Source organism: Apostichopus japonicus, chromosome 17 (assembly GCF_037975245.1).
Source record: "Apostichopus japonicus isolate 1M-3 chromosome 17, ASM3797524v1, whole genome shotgun sequence".
NCBI classification, from domain to species: Eukaryota; Metazoa; Echinodermata; class Holothuroidea; order Aspidochirotida; family Stichopodidae; genus Apostichopus; species Apostichopus japonicus.
Genome location: NC_092577.1, coordinates 2,572,774 through 2,594,530, shown reverse-complemented (window position 1 = coordinate 2,594,530; position 21,757 = coordinate 2,572,774). Strand labels below are relative to the sequence as shown.

The following is a 21,757-nucleotide window of genomic DNA, read 5'->3' as shown; positions in this document are numbered from 1 at the left end:
TAATAATTATTACAGGAAGTGCGTATCACGTACGATTGCTAGCTTATAGCTTCATAACATGCTGTTCGTGCAACACCTTAGGACGACTCATAGAACGAACGTTGTCGACGTTGTTGTGCATACAGTTCGTGACATTCCATAGAGTGCGGTTAGGTAGGCAATATGCATTTTATTACACAGTGGCCAACTGTAGGTTTGTAATTGGCTATAAGCTAAATTTAGCTAATTGCATCTGCCAAACTAAGTAGTTGAATCAGTAGGCGTGAATGTTACTACGATTACAATCGAGTTAACGGAGCTGACGAGTATTCAAGATCAAAAGAGCACTGACAAAATACCATGCTAAAAAACGACAGTTACAAAAAAAAATCGACACTGAAAGGGGGGGAGCGGTCGCTCCCCATGCTCCCCCCTGGCTACGTCCCTGAGAATAGTAATAATAATAATAATAATTGGTACTCACAAACTTGCCAACAACTGGTGAAAATAACAATGCCACCAGGAAATGACTTCCAAAGATAACACCGATTTCGGCTTCCGTTACGTTATGTCCTTTTGCCTGTAAATACAATTAGTATACTGTTTATAAGAAAATTATCAAGACATATTGAATCATTATGACCAGAGTAGTAAAAATTAAAATCCTTGTGATGAATTAGAACAAATCAGTTAACTGCCAGTCGTTCTTTCAGAGGGTGTGGATGAACAACCCCCCCCCTCTCCCGTCTCCCTCTCTCCCCACCCACCCCCGTTTAAATTTCACCAAAACATAAGGTAGCTATAAACGCGCGCAACCTTGCGTTTAGACCTAATTATGGATATGTTTTTATCGAAGTAAACGCCTCAGATTGCACCATTCCACTTCTATCTGAGAGGGGCGGTCGGGGGGGGGGGTGGGAGGGACCAGACCCTACATCATTGATATCGGCTTCAACTGCCTCTGAGCCACACGCTCTCTTTCTTAAATTTCTGGATCCTCCCCTGATTATATCGATGATTCAGTAACCTCTCCATGTTTGAATACATCCAGTTTGATGATAAACTTATGCATGACGATAAAGAAAACAGTTCCAAAACACATCTTTAAGGTATATTTCAAGGATTTCGAACACAGTAGCCTACTGTTACTGATACAACAGTAACAGAGTCTATAAGCAGTCTCTGTAGTGAGAGGACATTGTACCTTTAAATTATATATAAAATGGTCTTTAACACAGTGGTGTTATAACAACAGTAACACGGCCTAATTAACACTCTGTCATCAGAGGAACAAACACCTGTGTTACGCATGTTACCTAGGATATCGAGCCCAATGGTCTCATAAGTCATGGTAACATTCTAAAAGAAGGGCTGAACGTTGGCCGCCGTTTAAATTCCCAACCCCACCCGCTGTTCTTATCACATCCCCACGCGAGAATGTGAACCTATTCCCCCTCCCCTCCCCTCCCCTGCCCCTCCCACCAACTTATTGTTTATTATTTTTGATTAAACTTTTGACTTGATATGGCAGTAACTTGAAAGCTGTTTACCACGACAGGGAAGAATGGTTCTTTCATGTAGTAAGAGGCGTTGTCCATTATGAGGGCCAATGCCAGGCTGATGAAGGTACACACTTGACGACAAGATGGTGAAGATGCTTGGTACCCATCCTCTTTTACTTCAGACTCCTCTTTCTCCTCTTTCTCCGCCTCATTCTGCTCCTCCTCCTCCTCAATCGATATCACACTGGCGCTGTCTGCAATACCATATATGGTGGTTTGTTGGTTAGCAGGAGCTATGAGAGGCAGAGAAGATGAAGAAGATACTTTACTAGGAGATGAATTTTCCTCTCGTTCTCCATTTCTCTAACATTAACGATACCGTGTTGTTGTTACCCATAACACTTAATAACGAATGGGTGCCTCTCTTCCTTTTACTTGTAAGAAATAGAAGAAAAAGTAGTAGCGAGACTGAAGCATCATGACTTTGCTTAAAAATCGAGTCATAAAGGAATTCGAGAGAGTTTGCTTGCGTGAAGATGATAGCACACAATATTCTATGGTTACTTAAAGCAGGGAGTTGTTATGGCATGTTGTATGCTTAAAGGATCACTCGAATTAAGGATGGATTGGTTAGTCTGTACGTTTGTGTGCGTGCGCGTGTGTGTGTTTGTGTACGTGAATAAAAAAAAACGCATAGAAGGTCTATATGTCACCGATTACAATCGTACAATAGTTCGTTCCGATGACTGGTTGAAGGATATAGTAGATATACATGGGAAATCCGAATTAAAGTAAGGAAATAATTAAGATAAGATCTAAAATATAATGAAAAGCGACCGAACAGATACCGCCACCTGTAACATTTGTTGTTATTCCAAATATACATAATCTACAACACCGATAGTTAGTTATGCAAATAAATATCCGGTTTTGACTTAAAATTAAATGTGTTTCTAAATTGTAACACTAAACGAAAGCCAGGAGAAAGTTTGGAGTGTCATGAAAAATAAATTGAAAATGTTTAGAATGTTTAACATTCTAAACTTTTCGGTCGCTCCTGATGACTGTTAATTTTTTGTGGGTGGAGGGGGGTGGGGTTTGAATTTGTTCCAATCTAGTGTTCGAGACGACGACAGCCAGTTCAGGTGCCGTGGTGGGGGGGGGGGGGTGATGACCACCTGGTTGTACCCCTAATGGTATATTACATTTGTGCGACACGTTCCTTATTGAAAAAAAGTAAGCTGGTTTGCGACTTTCTGATTACGCACTGGATTTTAACAACATTGATAAATTATAATAAGGGACACTGTATCAAATTAGCTACTCCCCAAGCCTGAGAGTTGTCATGCCGCAATAGACGGGGTAATATGGGATGAATGTGATTTATTCTCATGTTTTAGGAAAATTGAAGATTTCATTTCTCTCTTTGTGGATCCAACCTGGTTTTCGATGCCACTTAGACGCTTTGTACGATGTAATTACACGCTACGAACGATGCACTTAGACGCTGTGTACGATGTAATTAAACGCTACGTGCGATGCACTGAGACGCTTTGTACGACGCAATTAGACGCTATGGACGCTCAATAAGACACAGTGTACGTTGCAATTAGACGCTATGTACGATGCACTTCGACGCTATGTACGATGCACTGAGACGCTATGTATGATGCACTTAGACGGGCCCTACAATGAATATGTACATTAGTTGGAAACCCAAAATCTCAACACGAGATGTGTCTTAATTGAATGTAAACTATTTCGACTGGTCTTACCCGGCCGTTAAGCCAGGCAGTGAATTACAGCAGATGGCATCTGATGTCGTTCCGGGTAAATAGATGCCCTTCAAAGTACTGAATTAGGTTATTATAATCACCTTGTTAATTTATGATTGAAAGATGTTGAGAATAAAAAAGTACGGTACACTCTTACCATTTCCTTTTGGTAAAGCAAAATATAACCCTTTGTTAATTAAAATGTGTTGTTTCATTGAAACTTTAAAAGTTGTGACTAAACAAAGCGCCCGAATCTGTTGAAAAATGAAATGGGAAAGCATCATTTTTGAATGAGCCCTTTTGTTGAAAAGCATGTACAAATACTGGAATAAATAATGAAGATATGCAAATTAAAATACTAGCAATTGGTGAATCCAACGATTGATATCATGCATGGGCTACATGAACCTCCCCCCCCCACCACCACACGCACACCCCTACACCATGTCATCTCACATTGTACCACATCTCCCTCCACCCAACTTCATCCGTACGCACTGTGATATGATGTGCTTGCGATGACGTCATAATTCATTTGGCTCGGAATAAATTGTGCATGATATATATACACATTTAGTTCTGGCCTTCAGTCCAAGAAATGTTACAGGTGGTTGCTTAGCACATTTTGATCACATTCAGAATACGGGGCGGATCCAAGGACGGGGACCGCTGTACCGGAACACACAACCCCACCGCCTCACCCACCCACTCTCCTCCCCCTTTTGTAACTGTTTTGATACTTAAAAGTACCTTCAAACATACTGTAAGTGTTTTCTTAAAATCAAGTACTCGGTAAGGGGCACTTTGCACGCAAGCAGTCTATACTTTCGAAGTTTTCTTATGCTCCGATATTTTTGCTGGTATAATTTCGGTACCCACGTACGTGTCTCCTGGGCTACTTCTTCCGAGATATTCTGGGTCTCCCATGAGTTGAAGATTCGCAAGTGATTACGGGTTGCAAGTATATGACCATGCTTGATCTCTATAGAGAAAAGGTGCCGAGGACTACAGAGGAATGAAGATCTCATTGTACGCATCTCTGGACAAATAGGCAATGTCCACAATGTTATAAACGTTCCTCGCATTAGAAGCTTAAGGCCATGGTTGGAATCCCCGTGGAGGTTAGAATGGCTTTTCTTTTAATCGTTGTGGGTTTGCCAACGCATGACCGTTTCAAATACATATCATTCACTCACTCTATTAGCTTGAATATCTAAAGGTAATTCAAATAATCAACTAAAAGTTGAAAAATACAATTTTTGATAGTTTTTCTATTTGCGTTTTAACTGCTGTTAACTCCAACATAGAAAAGAGGTTTTAACTAAAATTACTGGTGTGGATCCATGGTATTTGGGGTTGTACACATCCCTTCCCACCCCCACCCCACCCCGTTTTAACACACAAGAAAAATAACAGTACGTATAAAACACAACCTTGCGTGTGAACCTATAATTAAGATTGAAAATTATAGCTTAAATATGCCTCAGAATTCACCTTCTCATTTCTATCTATCTTTCCTTTATTTTTGGCTGGTGATGAGCAATATATATACGGTAGTTGGCTTCAGCAACGGCCACAGAACCATAATGTCTCCTTTATGGTTCGCCGAAAGGGGAAACTATAGAGTCACTCTCAGAGACCTTTTCAAAATTGTGAGTGGGATATCCGATTGCAAAGTCGGCAATGACTTCAACGCGGGTCGTAAAGTCGGTTACTACTATTATTATACGGTTAGATTCGTCTTATACGGCAGCATACAGAAAACGTTGTACTCAAAGCCTAAGTCAAAGCGAATTAATCAGGTCACACATGTATATGCATTATGCATGCTAAGTTCGTCAATACCGCCCTCATATTCCTTTCGGGAAGCATTTCATTCTGTAGTTTTGGTTACAACCCTTGATCCGCCTCTGAATTACAGTCGGTGCAAATTAAAAGACACGTGACTTGGTTTCGACCCCTTGCAATACTACCTTGAGTAAATACCATGTTAATTAGTGAAAGTGTCTTCCAAATGCAAATTGAGATGTTTTACACGGTAATAATACCTATCTTTTTACCCACTAATCTTCGTGCTTTGTAATAAACAATAAATGGAGGATTGACTCAGAATCGGTTGTTTTAACATTTGTTCTCCATAACAAGACTTTTGAATTCGTTGACAAACCATGATTGTCGGGATGGCTCTTTATGAGAAGTAAGCTAATATACGAATTTAATAATCATCGAAATTTCGATATCAATTTTATTCCTCCTCGCCAAACGGAAATATGGCAATCATTATACCACTTAGGAAAACGATTTCAACCACGGAATATTGACAAAATTTGCCTATTTTTTAATATTAAACCTGGTCAGTGTCATCATAAAAGCTATTAAGAGAGGAAAAAGAATATTCCTTGATTTAGAACTTGCATATAGCGAGGTTTTTGTAAGTTTACCTTTTTTCTCTCTAATAAATAGGCCTACCCTATTTTTTGTATAGACTTCAATTGAAGCAATACAATTTCCCAAAGTACGTTGTTTAAACCATTACCATGAGGCCTCGTTACTCGCTACGGGTCGATACAGTTAGTGGTAATCATCTCTCCGGGTGCGGGGAAAGCTTTTCTAAATTGAAAAATTGACCAAGCGTTTCTTTCATAAAATGTTTTACATGGATTAGGCTATGAAATACCATCGTTCTTTGATGCATGTTTTATGGTGAATGTCAGTATTCTGTGCATTATCACTGAATATTACTGTTTTTAATTTTTTTGTTATTATATTTATTATTTGTCTTTTTTATTATTATATGATTACCTTGTATTTTTTGTACACCAACTGCTTATGTAATGAAAAGTACGGTGACACGTTAAAGGGATAACAAAGCCTAAAACTTCAAAAAAAAATAATAATAATAATATCACAGAGCAATTAAAATAGAATTCAACTCCCATCTCCATCGCTCGATCCGTTACGGAGAACTAAACTTTTTGAAATTGATTTATTTTTATTCAGATTAGTACATTGCTTAATAGTGTGTGTTGACACATACATGGGTAACACAACAAACTGTCTCTATGTCTTGTTGCACTAGTTTAAACTGATGCTGCAATGAGGGCCCTTATACATAATAATAATAATTGATATAACTGTTTAGTTAATGATGAAGTCACCTAATCACACATTACCAACATAAAATAACATCCCATCACACAATCAAATTATATTTCAAGGTTATACAGTATAATATTTTCAATTACAGAGAAAGCAACACACCAGCTGTTAGTGTATATAGTACCTGCAAGAATGACGTCACATCTTATTGCGCAATGCACTTATCCAAAGTGAGGGGGAGGGGGCTGTAATGTTTTATATCTCAACAACGACGCAAGATATTAAGCTGGGAGTTGTTATAACAATTTGCTTCGTTTAAGTCTCAGCTTTCATTATCCCCTCTTTCAAAAAATGTACTTTATCAATGTAACAACTGAAGGGCCAAGACGATTCGTTTAGCCAAATATTGAAATTTGTATACTTTGGTTTGAATTATATGACGTCATCTGACGTCAGCATATATAACCTTCGGTCTTTGGTTAACAGGTCGGTGTGGTTACAATTTATTGTTCGTTTGTGCTGGCTAGTTATAGGCTGGATGAACTATTTTATCCAACATTGAGATAAAACCATGAGGACTTAGTTGAACTTGATGTGCTGTTGTTGTTATTGTTTCATTTTCGAACCAATTCATATGATTCTTGACGAATCTACTTGAAGCAAACATCTGCAGGGTCAAAGGTAGACCAAGAAATTCCCTGGATAGGGGACCGAGGAACCATTTCAAATCTAATGGGTGTTTTTTTTCTGGGAGAGGAACCCTAGACCCCGTTCCTATGAGTCGACCCTGTATATTATTCTGATCATTGACGCTCCCCCCCCCCCCCCTTCTTAATCTCATTTAATTAAAAAATATTACGTACTAAATTAAGATGTGTTTTTATACACCACATTCCTTTAATTCTAAACTCAAACGGCATGACTTTTATACAGAAAAACAAAGTCAGTAATAATTATTGATTTCGTATGTGATAGACCATTGAAAACAGGGAAATTAATGCAGGTTGCATTCAGTACCATAATTAACCCCCCGAGAGGAATTGTTTCTTATCCATTCAAAGTAAAAGCCACATCAGTCAAACGAATGGATGTGCTTCACGGATATATACCAACCCTTGACATTCACCGTGCCTTCAGTAACAAAACTATGTATATTAATACCATTATATCAATATAATATTTGCGTCGATCATGTGACCTGATTGACCAATGGAGAGGGCCGAAAACTTTCATACGACTAGATATGACTCTGCATGACTACACATGCCAGAATATGGATTTTGCGACTACAGAAGACTACATGCATGCCTGCATATGACTTAATGTGACTACATATATCCCTATCACTACACACTTATAAATGTTGCTCCACATGCATGGCTACATATATGACTACATATGAATAAATGTGACTCCACATAACTATATAGATATATATGTATATATTTTCCAACTAATTACAATTTCAATTAAATATATATATATATATATATATATATATATATATATATATATATATCTATATCTATATCTATATATATATATATATATATAAATATAAGTAATGTGACTACACATGACTAAATATAACAGCACATGAATAAATGTGTTTTTCATGTTGAATAGAGGAATGTCTTTACGTGAAGATAAACGTCTGTACCACCAATAAAAGGAGACCCATATATAAGTTTGCCGATTTCCTTTCGTTCTTACTTTTATTATTATTTCGTGGGTAGGCTACCGTATACGATAGCCTATATATAATCGCTTTTATAGCCTTGTACACTCTACTATTGTAATCTTACACGGCCATGTGACCCATACAAAAAGTCAATTTGAATTTGCAAGAATGTTTTACAATATGCATTACCGGTATCAAACTCACCTTATCCTTATCGCTTCTATACCATCTTCACGGAGACAGAAAGAAAGCCAAAAATATATTACGTAAAGATTGAGATTAGAGTAAAAATCAAGAGCTTACCTTTCATGATAATTTCGTAACCTGTTTTTGTTTTCTTTTCTCTTTCTGTTCTGTAATGAGTACAATGGTGCTTATTGCATATACCAATGTAATATGATCGTTATCCTTCTTGGACTTCAACGGCGATGTAAACATTAGATACAAAAATGACGGTAGTGTTAAAATGATAAGGGCAACTCTGTAAAAAAACTCTGAAATAACTTTTGCGCACGACACTAAAATCGTCCTGTAAATAAATGATTGACCGACGGCAAGAAGCAAAAAAACTTCTATGATTCAATAGCAGTGTATAGAAGAAACACTTGCACACCAAACTGCACCGTCTGTATAACAAAATACTGTTCATAAAATCATGGCAAAAAGCAACCAAATCACGACACGATTAATTCAAATGAAGTTGTTTAGTGATGATCGAAAAAACGTTGTTCTACAAATTAAAGGCTTGTCGGACACGATCAGTTATAACTTCCAATTAGATGTAACGTATTTGACATATGATGTACAGGATCTTCTCGTGGATATATCAGGACAACTTGGCGGGATCAATGAAGGGTATGATATGATTAATATTTGAAAACAGATTACCCGGATAGACGGATTAAAGGTTAGGGTAGTGGCTAATTGATTGGATTCTGGGTAAATCAGGCGGGTATGGATAGGTAGAAGATTATAGGTCACGTGGGATAACATCCGGTGTAACGTTTCAGTTTAATCTATAATAGGTCTTTCCATGCAAGCCCGTGGTATATTATACCAGTATATTATACCCGCGATATAATACCGGTATATTATAATCTGAATTGTATACTTGTTTGTAAAGTATGTCTTAACAGCCGAAAATTATTCAACATTGTTTCAAAATTTGCAAACTATAGCACCATTTTGCAATCTCATTGCCCTCCACGTTTTTAGCCCGTCCCCTTAGAACCCCACCCCCCCCCCCCCACCACCACCACCACCGCCACGTCATGAATAACAACCCTGATGACATCGCAGGACGCCCACTGTGATCCAGTTCTTGGTGAAAAGAAATGTTTAACCAGTCGAAATAGGCTACATTCAATCATTCATACCTCAAATTATGCCGGGACAAGATATATGAAGGTAAAGTTAGATGGAGATTTCGTTTAACGGCTTGGAATATTTTCCTCTTCAATATAAGTTTGACATCGTCTACCAACATTATGATATCCCTTTAAGTGCTACAGGTGGTGTGACAAATCCTTTGATTCGCAGATTAAAGGTGTTTGTTACACTGCAGTATATAGTATGCCTATATATTGAGGAATTGATGTATAGGTTACGTTATTAATTAATAATCTCTTCATGCACTGCTAACGATGAAGAACTTCGTGGTCTGTATTAATATATTTAGACAGCATCGTAGCAAACGAGTGAAATCTGGCCACATGAGAGAGATATATATGTATGTTTATATATATATATATATACATATATATATATATATATATATATATATATGTATATATATATATATATATATATATATATATATATATATATATATATATATATATATTTATTTATTTATTGTGTGTTCAAGGCGACTGCATGTGGGCCCTCACATGACGACAACAATTCTTTTTCCTGAACAACTTTCAACATTCAAACGTTATATCCTCAACATTTCAGCAAATTTGGACAAATGCTCTGCGAGGAGTAGTATTTTTAAGTTTTCAGAAAATGACCTCTCTTGACCTCAAATGACCACATCGAAGGCAAAATGACGAAATGGCAGTCATTCAAATACGGTGGCAAAAAGTGACAGAAATTTTGGCTCGCAAGCTGAGCTGAAAGACGATGAAATAAAGGTTGCAGCGGAAATTACAATACATGCAGATCGATCTATAACCCGGGGAACCTGTGATTTCGAAGAAAAATCCAGGAAATATTCCAGGAAGCTTTAGTAGATGTTGAGGTTACGAATTATCGGCTTTAATACATACATTTGGTTATTCAATTGTCAAATTGATGTCTGACTTTTGACTTCCAAGGGAAGTATTAACAACATTATTTGTCTATAACCTTTTGTTAGTCTGTTAGCGGCAGTGTACATAGTCATTGTAATATTGCGATTGGTTTTGAAACAGCTGCGCGCGTTGAAATTTAGTCATCTTGAGCCTATAAAAATGTAGTTCACTATAGCTCATCATTCAATCAATGTCAGATGAATATTTTCGATGAGGGATAGTATGGAATTTATCAAAATTATTAAAATCGAAGGAATTTCATCAAACTTAATTTCCTCTAAATTATACTTCATTGTATTTAAAAACTCTTGTCAAATGATTTGATATAAATTGTCATACTTTGATAACTGACTCGTAAGGTTATTTACATTTCTGAAAATCGATGACAAATCCATCCAGACCCGTATCGTTATAACAAGTATATATACCCGACTGTATAAAAGCCAGTCTGGAATTCATACAGGCAACGCCGTAGAATCGAATATGTGGTACTCGAGTCCTAAGGCGTACTCGAGTAGACTTTTCTGTAGTAGTAGTGCATTAAACATTTATTTGCTCGTATATACTCATCGTGTTTTCCCCAATAATCGTACTCAAAGAAACGGGGGGGAGGTGGGCATGGGGGATGTGGTTGTGTACTCGAAAACACGGGACAATGTACTCCACTCATGATTTTGTTCCCATTTAACAGGTATATGATGCAGATTAGTAGAACCGCTGTAAAATCAACTTGAGTACAATTCGATTCGCCCTTAGAATGAGTACAATTGTTTTAAGACTATTTTGTATGAAAACAATAGGTATACCATGCATCAATATCACCAATATCTTATTTTTATATGACGAAGGCTTTCAATGTATTTGTAATGATGATGTCCGTGTGAAACCAACAGTTGCCCACTACTTGGAAATATGGCTTAATCGAAGGCAGAATTGCATTAACAGGTGGTTAATCGACTATGGCGGAAACGGCTTCAAAGCAACTGTGGTAAACAACTGTATTTATTTGTATGCAGTTGCGCCGACGAGAAAGTGTAAAACTGAGGGAGCTATTTGTAAACGTCAATTTATCTTTAAGGTCTTCACATTGGTCACCCAAGATTTTGCTAGAAAGTGCAAAAGCGGTCGATCACATTCAGACTTAATGACGCATTTAGAAGCTAATGTCAATAAAATGTCTTTCTCTAATATATATTCACCGATATTTTCCTGTGCTATGCACACATGAATAATTAAGTTAATTTAATAGTAACAATTCTAAATGGAACTTTAACGGCATGTATTTATTCAGGACATTATAAGCCAAACCCATCGTATCATACCTAAGCAACAATGCCAAGATTCTGCTAGGATATACCGTATGTAGTCGTTAATCCCTACACCTTTGAGCTTTTGTCAGTGACAATATCATATATAGATAACGTGTAAAGCTACCTCTTGACGCTTAAAATCACCCTATAACAAGGACGGTGTGACGGTGTGACGGTGTGACGGTGTGACGGTGTGACGATGTGACGATGTGACAGTGTGACGGTGTGACATTTCTGAAGGCAGAATTATATTTAATGTGTAGGTCCACCCTTTTTCTTAACACCCAAAATAAAAGTAGTCATAAGCACAGACTTATTTTTAGATCTTAATTATATACCTAATTAATAGCCTAAATATGCCTCAGACTTCACCATTTCAAGTCTACTTTTGTTTTCTGGGAGAGGAACCCCAGACCCCCTCCGAGTCTTCCTAATTATGCGTCGGGTTGAACGACCCCGTGGGCATATCCTCTCCTTCCTTTCTAAAATCCTGGATCCGACCCAGCAAATTCCGATTATACACGCTCTCCTTGTTATTACAATTGGTTAAAAATTGGCTGGCAAATATCGCTATCCATTTATGAATTAGCATAACTATATCATACAATGCTGATACAAAGGACAGTAGTTTCTTGTGTTTCATAAATGGTCTGTATACAACATTATATAGCCTATTCAATTATTTTTTATATTCACTCAGATAAAACCCCTATCAAATTCCCCGCGTAGAAGACTGATAAGATGTCCACTCTTAATCAGTGACGTGGATACGATTTCAAAGTTTTGGATGCGGGGAGGGGACTCAGGGGAGGGGGGTGGTTGGCGGGAAATCTAAATTGACCCCGACTAATTTTAGGAAGAGTAGCTAAAGCTTCATGAAAGGTCCAGGGAAAAATCAAGGATTTGAAGAAAAAACAAGGGCTGTGTCCCTGGGATCAAGAAGGCGACTTCCATGTCCCTCGCCTTCCTCACCTCACCTCTCTCTTAAAAGTTAAAAGACGTCCACTGGTGTAATCTGAGGCATATTTAAACCATATATTAGTATATACTACTAGCTCTAAATGTAAGCTGGTGCTAATAAATATAAGATGTTGTAAGAAGTTGCATATGTTGATCGTATCCACCCTTACAGTGGTCTAAAGGTTTCCCCGGCTGAATGTTAACAAAAAACTCTCTCTACCGAATCTTTTCCCCCAAAGCGAGCTTTCTATTCCCGACTGATGATGGGAGGTAGGGTTGTGGCCCTCACCCCCCCCCCCCCCAACCTATATCTGCGCAAGCCACTGCTCATAGTTTTTCGAAAACATGAGAAATATTTTTTGAAAGTGTTTACGATGATCACTTTTTCGAGTAATGGATACAATCTGTTAATCACGGTGAAATCTGTCAACGTTATGTCTTATGCGATCTACACTTAATCAATTGAAACACAAAATCTCTTTTGTAAGGGTGTATTAGTCACTCCCCTATAAAGTCATTATCCGGGACGCCCTCAGATAGTTAATTCTCAATATATGTGATTAAGTACCGTATTGAATGCCCAGTCGTCCCAAAACGTGCAATTAAGAGATGATGTTTCTTTAATTTAATACCAGACTAAATGACATTTATTTTTTTCCCGAAAAATTATAACTTTTGAAATTAATACTCAATATAACTTGGACATTAACAATATCAATTTTATGACGTCATACCATTTGAAATAGACCAATGAAATCATCCTATGTTCCTATGCGATCCTACATCATTTACACCAAATAAAATTATGACGTAAAAGAATTGATTCTTTGACCTTGATACATGTGTGATGTTGATGAAGTGTGCAGAATATACCTTTACGACTTTCGAACCTAACCACTGGAGAGTTATTCGCCTTGAATGCAAAACTATGAGCAATTCTTCGTGTTACAATTATTATTATTATTATTTTCTTACACGTAACCCGAAAGTTTATAATATTGCGAACAATCAATTTTGGATTTTTAAACACGTCTTATAGGACGGGGTCAGTTTATCTTAATAATTGACAATTAACACTGGATTAAATTTAACGATTGAATGTTTTGAAAAACTCTCAAAATAAAAGGGAAAACATATGTCTGGATTATCTTTTGTGTTTGTGTCGTGATATTAAAACGTATCCAGCTAATCCCGTTGTTAACAGTGCTATGGCTTCAATATTCTTGAACCAAATCACTGGATATAAACTTTAAACCAATGAATGGCGTCCGTTTAAGTGACGTTGTTTTGCCCAAATGTGCGTCGTTGCTTTTATTTTGCATAGCGCCAACATTCATAGCGACTGCCACAGCAAAATTAGTCAGGTTGTTTATTTCTTATACTAAGTTTCATGGAGAACTTGCGAAGACGAAGAAAGCAAAATCGGAAGGAAACTGATGAAGCGGGAGTAGGAATCTAACGATTTGTTCTCCAGGCTTGACTACACTTATTCTTCTGCATTGTAAAGTTATTCACATAAACGTGGTAAGTAGCTATGCAGAGTATTTTGAGAGCGTTCAGTTATTAGAATGGATGACACACGTTATATGGTAAATCTTGAAGGCAAAAAGTAAGCGCCTCAATACAGAAGTGTGGCGTCTGTGTGTTGGGAACATCCAACTAACGTTAGTGACTCATACGTCATAACGCCTAATGCAAGTGCGGTAGCCAGTAATGTAACTTGTAACTTGTTAGAAAGTTCTGTAAGTTAGTATTACTCCAGCTAACTTCGTATGGGTAACTTCGGGATTCTTGTTGAACGTGGAAATTAAAAGTCTGACCTAGGATAAACTGAATTAACCGTTTTTGTCAGCAAAGGAGATGTTATTTCTTTTACAACTGCGGGAAGACTAACTCGGAGGTATGTTTGTGTAACTAGGCCTAACATTAAGCCTAGCCTAGGCCCTGACAGTTCGGCTTGGCATATATCCGAACTGTTAATAGTATTACTGACTACAGTAGGCCTTATTCCGCTTGAAGTAACCTAGGCCTGTAGAGATTCCTAGGATCAACCTAACATTAGACTTAGTATAGCGTAACTTGTTAGGCTGGACAAAGTAAGTCATGCAGGCATACATTGTTAGACTCTGTATTGTCAAAGTGAACTCTATTAGAACTTAGAAGTGCATGTAACTGTAAGATGGCAGCTAGAACTTATGTGACAAACTCACATAATCTAGGGTTAGGTTAGCCATGCACAAGTTCTGCAAAGGTATCCTATACATTATTAAAGCTAGGCTATATAAGCCTAACATTTAGGCCTATAAATGAACAGAAAATATGTTGCAGGGCGTAGACCCCAACCAGGGATCCTAATTAGGCGAGACCTCACTCTGGCATTGCCTCCGACACAAGTTTGCTTTAACCCCATTCTGTGCCTTCCACTCACGAATTTTGAGCTAAGTAATCATAAATTTAAATAAAATTCTGCCTTCAGAAATGTCACTTTCTGAGCTCTGCAGACTGCATGGTCATTAGAGTTAGCAGACACCGTTATATGTGTTTGGCAATTAGAGATGAAAAGAGTTGTTTAATTGGCCTAATTTTCTGACAGTTTCTCATGATACTGCTATTTGCAATATTCACATGTGCTTGTCTGAATTGACACCCCAATATTTCAGTATTGTTACCAGGATATTAAAATGTTTGCTCCAAAAGACTGGCATCCCTGCAGTCCTCCATTAAACATGCACTTTGAAATACCTCTACAGGAATGCACAATGCTTAGTTATAATGACCCCTGACAAAATATTGGCTTGTACGTAGCGGAAGCCTATAGTGATTGGTCTATATTGTGCACAAAAAAAAAAAAAAAGGTGAAAGCTGTAAATAACTAGTATACAACAAAATTACTGTCAAATTCTTAATCGGGAAATTTTGTGGTAGACTATATGTTACCATATATGTTGGCCTAGGCATCATGCAGTGCTCACTTCTGCAACTTCTACAACTCTCTTACATTACGTCTATGAAAATGCTATGGGCTATGAATACGCTAAGAATGTCAGAATTATTTGTTTTCGAACAAATTCAATCATCTGTACAAGGTATTGGAAGAAATGTTGGTTCTTTTGAGAAGTGGTGGTTGTTTTGAAAAGGAAGAAAGAAAGAAAGACATTCAAAAAATTGGTCGTTAATATGCTTGCATGGGCCTAGTTGCGAGTGTGTGTACTTGAAGTTTGTGACATCACGTATGTATTTGAAGTTCCTGAAAAAAACAAAAGAATTTGCGTCCCCAATTTGCAGGTTTTGCGTCCCAGGCTAAAAGATTGCGTCCCAGACACAGAATCCTGCGTTCGTAACAATGCTGATAGATTTGTAAGTATTACGCAGGCAGAAGTGGTGCAAATCTTCTCGAATGGTGCTGCTCGATAGGTTATTGGGCTATGAATATGGTGAAATCTTTAAATTTACATTTTCAAATTCTCACTGTGCAGACAGACTACTGTTGTTGGCGCGTGACTAAATAGCACGCAGTGTGGGGCACTGCGGCACAACTATTAAAGTTAAGTCAACAGGTTAACTTACACATTGGTTTCCGAGACTGCTAGAGGCTGTACGGTCATATTACGTGGAACTTTGAAGACGAATAAATAATGTGCACATCTGTATTAAGCAACAAATGTACAGGCTACACTGTGAGTTTGATTTATGAGTTAAGAGGTATGACAGAATAACGTCAAGCAACACTTTAGTACCATACTGTACCACCAGGCTCCAGTGTCAGTATTTGTGGTGCACATAGGGGGCAGATAGGGGGAACATAGGGGCAGATACAGGGCATGATACGGGATAGATACAGGGCAGATAGGGGATAGATAGTGTGCAGTTTTTGTATTCCCAGATGTAATAGTGCATTTATTTTCTAAGTAGTATTATTTCTGAATGGGAGAACTTTGATGTCAGAGATGGGTGGACAAGGGTGGACCTTCTTAGACAGGGCTGCACACGTGGCTGCGATACCTTCAGCATGAGGGATGTTAGTGTAAAGATAAGTGACGTCGAAAGTACTGATGATGGCTGTACTGGGGATTTGGTTCTTGATATCTTCAAGTATCCTGAGGAAATCTGTAGTGTCATGGATATAAGAATATATCTGAGGAACAAGAGGTTTGATGAAGTGGTCCACAAACAAGGATATCTTCTGAATGGATATTATTTCTGAATGGGAGAATTTAGAGGTAGCAAAGTAGTGGGTGCATGACAGGTCTGATGTGGATCAATGAAGGCAGAGGGTGGGGGGGGGGGGTTGTAACTTTATCCTGTACTGGAGTTGGTAGACCTTGTGTACTTTGGAATTGAAGAAGTATGTCGCAGAAACTTGTCCATGGGGCCACAAATTGGCCTGTGGGTGCTGCTGCAGCATATGGCCACTCTGTGCCACCTATGCTATAGGCCTACAGTAATTGACTATGGTAACGTTATACTTGCATTACAGTAGTTTGTAAACAGACATACAATTCCAATCTAGCTATTAACTATTGTACGGACATAAATTAAAATGCAAAGTGTTTTTTACCGTTGTCTCCTCGATATTCCATCTTGTAGAGCTGATACTGTAATTCTGTAGTAAGCTAAATGATACTCAGATGGAAGCCTGTGCACAACCCGCTGTTTTGTTCTTTCTCAAAGTGTTTCGGTGGGCTCTGGTTGTTGACGCTAGGACAGAATGTAACCCACACGTACAAGAAAGCTCACGATACAATTTTAATAGTTCGTGAAGAAAAAAATTGAAAAAAACTGTGTACAGTCCTCCTCGGTCTCTTTGCTCGGTTTTTTATCAAGGAGTTCATCAGCATAAGTGCGTGCATATTAAAAGTGTAAAATTTCAAAAAACCATTGAAATGTATTTTGTCACTACTTCAAATATTCTTTTTCTTTAAAGTATATGAAGTTAATGGAAGTGACTATAAGCTTGGTCAACAACGGAGCATGCAGCTCATTGAAAGTTTCAAGTCAACAAACAATGTGGCGATTTATCACTGGTGTCATATGTAGGGCAAGCTATTTGCTGGTATTAAAGTAAACATTGTAAACAAACAAATTGTTCAGCATTGCCGGAATTTGCCGAGCTGGTATCGAGAACACAAATCTTTGTCTGGATTTTGTAATGCAAACATTATAAAACCAAAAGCAGTCCTCTCATTAAGTAACTCAGTTTTTGGTTTCCTTTTAACAGGCCAATTCACTGAAACATGTTCCTGATGTTGATTCAGGCCCCCGACTTGGGTTAATTGCAATTTTTGGCATATTTCTTCTCGGCTTCATTGAAAGATCTATATAGTACGTTTCGAGGTACAGATGTTTGCATCGTTTTGTTTCCGTACTTTGGGAGAGCAGTTTAATCAATAATATCATTTGACGTTATTAATCAATCTAAATTAATCCCTTCCATTAAATTGATAACAAATAGATAATATTGTTTAGACTATAAGATCATGACGAGATATCTCAGGAGCTGTACAAGAGATATAGATCAAGTTTACAGTGCTAACAGGCTGTAGTAGAGGTGTAATATATATATATATATGTATATATATATACATATGTTAAAGGCATTGAAGACTCACCCCAAACCGCATGCAGCCTTCCGAAAAATTTAACTCTCTGTTGCTTGCAAGTGACGTTTTGTTCGTGTCGCTACGAAATGCAGAAAGCAATGAAATGTGATACCTTGTTATCTTTAGCTGGACCTGAGATGTCCATCGCTGTATCGTTTACACACTGTGCTGTGGGTATTGACCGCAGCTGTATATACTGACTGTACACTAGTGTCTATACCGACGGTAGCAAGTTGTGTGCGTATTTTCTGGGATCGATGGTGGGGTCCAACACTTCTGTTACACCTCATTCGAAACTAGGTCAGATTACCTGCAATGGACGATTATAGGCATTTAGACGTTTTTTTTTGGGCGAGTCTTCACACCCTTTAACACTGTAGCTTATGGTACACCTCACTGACAATTGTCCTCATTAATTGCTACACCTCATTTCTACAATGTATTGATAACTTTATGATACTAAAATCCCCATAGCAATGTACCCTGATTAATTAATGTATCTAATAATGTATCTCATTAATTACCTTAAGACCAGTCAGGTTCAGTGGAAAAAATGTGTTAGGCTAGATAGATGTTGCCATATATACTTGCAAATACAATGCAATTAAATTATGTAGTTTGACCGGGGAATGGACAGCAGAGGAGTAGAAAGACCAATTGATTGATATATATCTCGATCAGTGGATCAAGGTTTCTATGATATTGAAATTAATTTAACAGTGTAGCTAATGTGAACTAGCATCAATTGCCTGATATCCTACAGTACTACACACTAAATGAAATGATTTGGTGCAAACAAGTGATGACTCCTTACTCACCCAACTCCCCTCCCCCCCCCCCCTCCATATCCTATACAGAATAGTGCACAATATATTTTGACGCCCACCAACTCCAGGCCTTAAATTTATAAAATGCCTAAGAAATATCACTAATAATCTTGATCTGCAGCCATTGAAAATCCAATCCCTTCCCCCACCCCTAAGAAGGAACATTCCACTCTCCCCCCATCCCCCCCAAGAAAAAAACTGAGGTCAATCAGGGGACTTTTGGCCATCACTTCTTGCAAAATACCTTCAAAGGAACGATTTCAGGTAGAATTTATAAGTTTATTTTAGTATAACGTTGCTGGCATGCAGGGAGATGTGTGTAGCCTTGTACCTATTGTTACATACCATTCCATGCTGGGATATATACAATCTCTCCAGACCTATTGTAGCCTGCAGCTGATTTTAGGAGTACAGAACTAGCTTTCATATTAGTCCCAGAGCAAGGCCAGAATATTCACCTTATCTGTCACAATTATAAACCAAGTTGTTTTAGATTCCCTGCTGACTTTTTAATAACCTTCTCATTAGTTACAATTCACACCATGGTCTTTTTCCCCTTCTTCATTTTCTTCTCTTTCCATGACCTACTGTAGCTGTCTTCTTCAAAGTCACATGGAAACACCACCAGCCGTTTATTCACTTGTTTAAAGCAACATCCAGAATTTTCACATTTTACACAATTTTATGAATATCGGCATATAAAATGCAAACTCTATGCCATAGTGTGGCCAAGAACAGAAATATTTTTGTCTTTTTCCCAGGCCTCGAACTTCCGGCTGATTTTCTGGTTTCCACTTAGATGAAAAAAAGGGCACTTGTATTTTTTTCTTTCTGCTGGGACAAAAGTAATGTTTCTTCAGTCAAATTTATTCAAGTAAAATGAAAGTGGGATATTAATTTATGCAATTAAGAAAGATATTTTACGCACTGGCATTTTATTATAGCTCCAGAGGCTAAAATTGTGTAATTCTAAAACCTAAATTGTTACTTAAGTAACTGATTATATAAGATTTCATGCCTGTGGATTTTCAGAAAATGTTTAGCTGACCTATAGACATGTTTCATGTAATATAGAGATAGATTTTTTATTTTGAGACATTTCTATCATTACAATATATTTATTTATACTGCAGTGTGTTCTTAATTTAGTTATATTTTCAAATGCTGCGTTTGCATACCATGGCATGAGCACGTTCTTAAATCCACTAACAAAGCAGCAAATTTTCCACGAAAATAACCTCAAATTATCGAATGAGTTGTAGAATACAGAAAGTAGGCATTCCCAAGTTTTTTGACTTTTTACTCCTATACGGTAAATTTTGGTCGATAGTTCAGTCACAGTTACGGCAGTAAGTTACGAATACTTTTGCGAGTCGTTGTACATAAGTCAGCATGGGATTAGACTAAACTAACTCAGCATTTATAGCTTTAATATACCCCCCCCCCATACTGAACACCTTTTTTTTTTTTTTTTTACCACGCAATCTACTGTAACGTATTCTTACTGTAAACTATATTCAACAACAGTTAAACAGTCTCAACATAGAAAATTGCAAATGAGTCCAATATTCAGTACATAGTTCTTTGGATGTATATATATATATGTGGTTGCTATGACAACATTCCAATACAGTGAGATATGCTCTATATACAGTATTAAAGCTCCGTCTTACCAGGCGCCTGAGAAGGTTAAAGAGTTTGCTAAGACCTCTCGACTTACTCAAGTATTCCCATTCTGCATCCTCCCTCCAGGTTTTTTCACCGTCTCTCTCACAGAGCACCCATCGACAGAATTAGTCACTCACTCAAACTTTGCATTTCAATTAACCTCTCTACAGGCCACCTCTGGTTTCCAAACCCTCAGTACGTGATTCGCCGACTCTAAATGGAACTTGGTTTTAAATCATGCAGCTTTGTGAAATAATCGCCCGTGTCTCTGTTGAACCCTAGAGCTACGAGAAAAACCACAAAATAACGAGTCCTCGAATGTGCCGTCATGGAGTCAGCCCCAACAAATTAAAACAAATCAATACTAGGCAAATATATACTGTCCTCCATTAGCTCCTGGAAGTTTTCTCGGAATGAAAAAGGAAAGCAAAAAAATAAATAATTGCCGTAATCGTGTTGGCTCCATCCCATTTCATGCTGGTGTATATATTTATGCCAAAGTTTACTTTGCAGCCATTTGTACTGGATGTAAAGCTAATGGGCACAGACACAGTAGGTTGGAAGAAACTAATGCATGTTTTGTAAGCCAGGATATAGCATAGTATTAGTAGTCCCCTTCTCTGGCTTATATCTTGGGGTGGGGGTGGAGGGTGGGGGTGGGGAATATGTATCGATTTCATAACAGTTCACCATAACACCATTCCCAGTGCAAAACTTGTATATATTCATGTCCATTTATGTACAAAATGAAGAAAAAAAGTGTTTTTTCATTTTTTGAAAAGGATGTAAGTATCTAAATATATGGCAGTAATTTTCCTCCCTAATTTAGCAATTTTAGCAGAATCATAAAGTAAAGGGTTTTGTCATGTAATTTTTTATTATCGCTGAAGGAGCTGTGACTGCATTGAAATGATCACAAATCTAAACCCAGTGATTCGTTGTGCTTTTAAGTTAACTTTATTTATGAAAAGCTGTTGAGTTTGTTTGTGATCATCATTCCTGGCTAAATATCTATCAACAGCAATCCAATCCCTCACAGGTTGTTTTTGGCAGCCTCTCCAC

General features: G+C 37.6%; 2 protein-coding genes across 6 annotated transcripts in view; one reads left to right on the top strand and one right to left on the bottom strand.

Annotated features, from left to right (window-relative positions):
- Nucleotides 1-17,497, bottom strand: part of LOC139984698 (MFS-type transporter SLC18B1-like) — a 41,732-nt gene extending 24,235 nt beyond the window's left edge. The window contains exons 1-3 of one of the 3 annotated variants that reach the window (XM_071998713.1): nt 17,159-17,497; nt 1,530-1,774; nt 464-559 (exon numbers count right to left, since the gene is read on the bottom strand). In XM_071998713.1, coding sequence (XP_071854814.1) covers nt 464-559; nt 1,530-1,774; nt 17,159-17,180 — 363 coding nt within the window. In that variant the 5' untranslated portion in view covers nt 17,181-17,497. Of the gene's footprint in view, nt 1-463; nt 560-1,529; nt 1,775-8,339; nt 8,797-17,158 lie in introns of those variants that run through there. The other 2 variants (XM_071998711.1, XM_071998712.1) reach the window with 2 other exon arrangements.
- LOC139984697 (extracellular sulfatase Sulf-2-like) overlaps nt 13,967-21,757 on the top strand; it is a 48,418-nt gene continuing 40,627 nt past the window's right edge. The window contains exon 1 of one of the 3 annotated variants that reach the window (XM_071998708.1): nt 13,967-14,124. The gene's annotated coding sequence lies outside the window, so the exon portion shown is untranslated. Of the gene's footprint in view, nt 14,125-14,235; nt 14,501-21,757 lie in introns of those variants that run through there. The other 2 variants (XM_071998709.1, XM_071998707.1) reach the window with 2 other exon arrangements.